The sequence below is a fragment of the Protomyctophum parallelum genome (assembly GCF_964188405.1).
Source record: "Protomyctophum parallelum genome assembly, chromosome: 22".
NCBI classification, from domain to species: Eukaryota; Metazoa; Chordata; class Actinopteri; order Myctophiformes; family Myctophidae; genus Protomyctophum; species Protomyctophum parallelum.
The window spans coordinates 15,170,279-15,174,001 of NC_139714.1; the positions used below are offsets into that span (position 1 = coordinate 15,170,279).

General features: G+C 60.4%; 1 protein-coding gene across 1 annotated transcript; it reads right to left on the minus strand.

Moving 5' to 3' along the window:
- Positions 1-264: 264 nt before the first annotated feature.
- On the minus strand, positions 265-2,531 carry prrt4b (proline rich transmembrane protein 4b; the record flags this gene model as incomplete). Its single annotated transcript, XM_083758079.1, is given in 3 exon segments — positions 265-1,258; positions 1,260-1,930; positions 1,932-2,531. Coding segments are annotated over 3 exon segments (2,265 nt in total).
- Positions 2,532-3,723: the final 1,192 nt, after the last annotated feature.

Genomic DNA, 3,723 nt, shown 5'->3' on the forward strand with positions numbered 1-3,723 from the left:
TCGATCATAAATCGATAGTCACGCCGTCGATCATAAATCGATAGTCACGCCGTCGATCATAAATCGATAGTCACGCCATCGATCATAAATCGATAGTCACGCCATCGATCATAAATCGATAGTCACGCCATCGATCATAAATCGATAGTCACGCCATCGATCATAAATCGATAGTCACGCCATCGATCATAAATCGATAGTCACGCCATCGATCATAAATCGATAGTCACGCCATCGATCATAAATCGATGGTTACGCCGTCGATCATAAATCGATAGTCTCACTGCAGACACTGGAGGCGTCGATCTGCCGGCACACGGTGATGAACTCCTCCTGGACGGAGCGCTCCGCCTCGGAGGACAGGTCCAGGTCCAGGTCCAGGCTCTCCTGCGAGGCCGCCCCCAGGGTGTGGTAGCACCTCTGGAGGTCCGCGGACCCCCGACGGTGGCCCGAGGAGCTCCCCCCACCGCCCTGGGGCGTCTGCCGAGCGCCGCGGGGCCCTCCTCCTCCTCCTCCTCCCGGGCTGGGACAGAGGACCAGCGAGGAGCCCCCCCCGGCCGAGGCCCGGTACAGGGAGCAGCAGGAGGACGAACTGCCCCGCCACGGGTCGGCTGAGGAAGAACCGCTGGACGTCGTCGTGGACAGAGAGGGAGAGGGCGGAGCTCCTTCTGGAGGTCGAGGGGTCACCTCCACACAGGACGAGCTCCGATACAGGCCCGGGTCGGTCAGGAGCGTCTGGCCGCCGTTGGGAAGCTGTGTGTTGTGATTGGTCAGGGACAGGTCGCTGCAGCGGACGGGCCTCGCGGGGCCGAAGATGCCCATGGGGAACAGAGCCTCGCCGAACAGCGCCTCGTCGATGCTGCGGCGCAGGTTGATGGGCGACGGTGGGCGCAGGTCGGCCGTGGAGTCGCTGGTGAAGGACGAGCCTCCTCCTCCTCCTCCGTGTTCCCCCGCGCCGCGCGGCACGTGGTCCAGGTCCAGGTCCAGGTCCAGGTCCCGGTAGGCCAGCGCCCTGTTGCTGTGGTAGAGGAGGTCCAGGCCGTTCAGACCGCTCCCCCCGCCGCCCAGCCGGTCGTCCACCAGCGTGTAGAGCGGGAGGCTCTCCGTCTCTCCCAGGAGGCCGCCCGAGGCGTCCTCCATGGAGAGCTTCTCCTGCTGGCCGAGGGTCCACTGGTAGCCGCCCGGGAGGAGGATGGGGGACTTGGCCCCGCCCAGCAGCTCCGCCCAGCAGCCGCTCCCCCCCCCCCCCCGCAGAGGCCGGGAGGCGGTCGACGGCGCAGTAGACGGGCTGCGCCACCACCAGGGCCAGCGTGACGCAGACCCCCAGCTCGCACGCCCTGCAGCTGAGCTGGAAGGCCCACCAGGGCCAGGGAGACCCTCGGAAGGCCTCCTCTGCCCCGGCCGCCCCCGCCACGCCCATGGCGCTGAGCACGGCGTACAGCTGCAGCGCGGCGCACGCCAGCAGAACCAGCGCCGAGGCGCACGCCGTGGCCGCCGCCCGGTTCCAGTCGCGGCTCTCGGCGAACGGGCAGCGGTTGTAGCGCTCGGCGGGCGTGGGCGACGTGTTGTTCAGGCGGTAGATGTGCTTGGAGTCGGCGCGCACGACGACGTAGAACACGAAGTAGGCTCCGGACAGGAACGTCGCCAGCGCCACGAACGCCCCCCGGGCGACGAGGACGAGGCAGAGCGAGGCGGGCCGCTGGCCGTAGACCCTCAGCAGGGTCACCGGGCCCAACGCCGCCGCGAAGTGCACCGCCAGCAGGCAGGCCAGGAAGCAGGGCCTCTGGAAGGCCGAGTAGGACAGCTGCATCCGGGAACGCATGGACAGCAGCAGGAACGCCAGGCCGAAGGCGGCCGTTAGGCACGGGAACGGCGCCTCGGCCAGCGCCAGCGCCGCCTCCGGGGCCGCGGACCCCCCCAGGAGGCGGTCCCCCCCCCCCCCGGTGGCCGTAGGCGTCGTACAGCAGCGAGAAGGCCCGCGTGGCGCCGGCGGCCAGCAGGAAGAGGCTGACCAGCGCAAAGTACACGCAGCCGGACGGGCAGCGCAGCGGCAGGCACAGCAGGTTGAGCGCCGAGGCCAGGCCCAGCGCGGCGAAGGCGCACCCAGCGCCGTAGACGTGCGCGTCCCAGGCCGCGCCCCACGCGGCCATGGCGCTGTCCCAGTCCGTGTACAGCGGCACCAGCATCATGGGCGGAGGCGGAGCCGTCGTCGCGCCCTCCGGGAAGAAGGGCGGGCCGTTGTCGTTTGAATGGTTGTTGGCGGTGGCGTTCCCCTGGGCGGAGACGTCAGAGGGCGATGGTGGCGGTGGTGGGGATGTCGTCGCCGTCGTTTTGGCGCCCGAGGTCCAGGTGGTGGAGAGGTTGCAGATCCCGGAGCGTTCCTGGTTGCAGTCCGGGAGGAGCTGGATCTCGTTCTCCGTGGGGTCGTAGATCAGCCAGTCCTCTGTGTGTGGAGAGATGTAGTATGGTGCTTCAGTGGGACCGCCTGGATAAAGAACAGGTACGTTAACTTTTAATGCTTTGATATACATTTATGCAGTGATTCTCCAAAGTGTTTCAGCTATAATACATAATGCCATATTATGTATGCCATGCTTTCGTTTTTGCTTAAATGTAAGTCGCTCTGGATCAAGAGCGTCTGATAAATGCCTAAATTGTAAGGTCCCAAAAGAGTCATTTGGTGTCTCCCCAGGACCCACACAAAGATGACATTATGGATTCCATGATGCATCGTCATATTTTCACCATTCTAAAGGCTTTTAAGAATTCCTGAAAAGAAAAGTAGGCTATAAAGTTAAAATAAATAAATAAATAAAACAAATAGAAAAGAAAGAAAGATTTGTAGCCTACTTTGTGACCCAACATGGGTTGTGGCCAAATATTTGATGAAATGCTGCATGCATCCATAAACACTGAGCATAATCTGCTCCATGACTAAACAAATGAATCACAGAACACCCCGAGGGTGCTGCAAACGGGAATCACAGAACACCCCGAGGGTGCTGCAAACGGGAATCACAGAACACCCCGAGGGTGCTGCAAACAGGAATCACAGAACACCCCGAGGGTGCTGCAAACAGGAATCACAGAACACCCCGAGGGTGCTGCAAACAGGAATCACAGAACACCCCGAGGGTGCTGCAAACAGGAATCACAGAACACCCCGAGGGTGCTGCAAACAGGAATCACAGAACACCCCGAGGGTGCTGCAAACAGGAAACGTTTAATATAATGCATATTATGAAGAGGATTGTTTTTCTGTGCGTCTGTGTAGGAAACACCTTGTTTACATCAGCTGCTCATGAGAAGGTACAGCCTACTAGTTTCCACTTGTTCTCTGAGCCAGCGCACGCACACGCACACACGCACGCATGCACGCACGCACACACACACACGAGCTGTGCCAGGACCGTGAAAGCAATGCTTTCCCCGTCATTTGCTAATCCTGTATAAAAGCCCAAAGCTTGTAAGAATGCAACCTCAAACTGGGCTGGGCTCTCTGTGTGTGTGTGTGTGTGTGTGTGTGTGTGTGTGTGTGTGTCTGTGTGTCTGTGTGTGTGTGTGTCTGTGTGTCTGTGTCTCTCCTAGAGAAATTATTGTTTTATGGTTCAAATGGTTTGGGCAGTTGCAGATTCAGGTTGTGGTTTTAGCCTCATGGCTAATAAGCCAGACCGAATCGGCCGTTGGCAAAAATAAATTGCCTGCCGGAAATACCACACGACA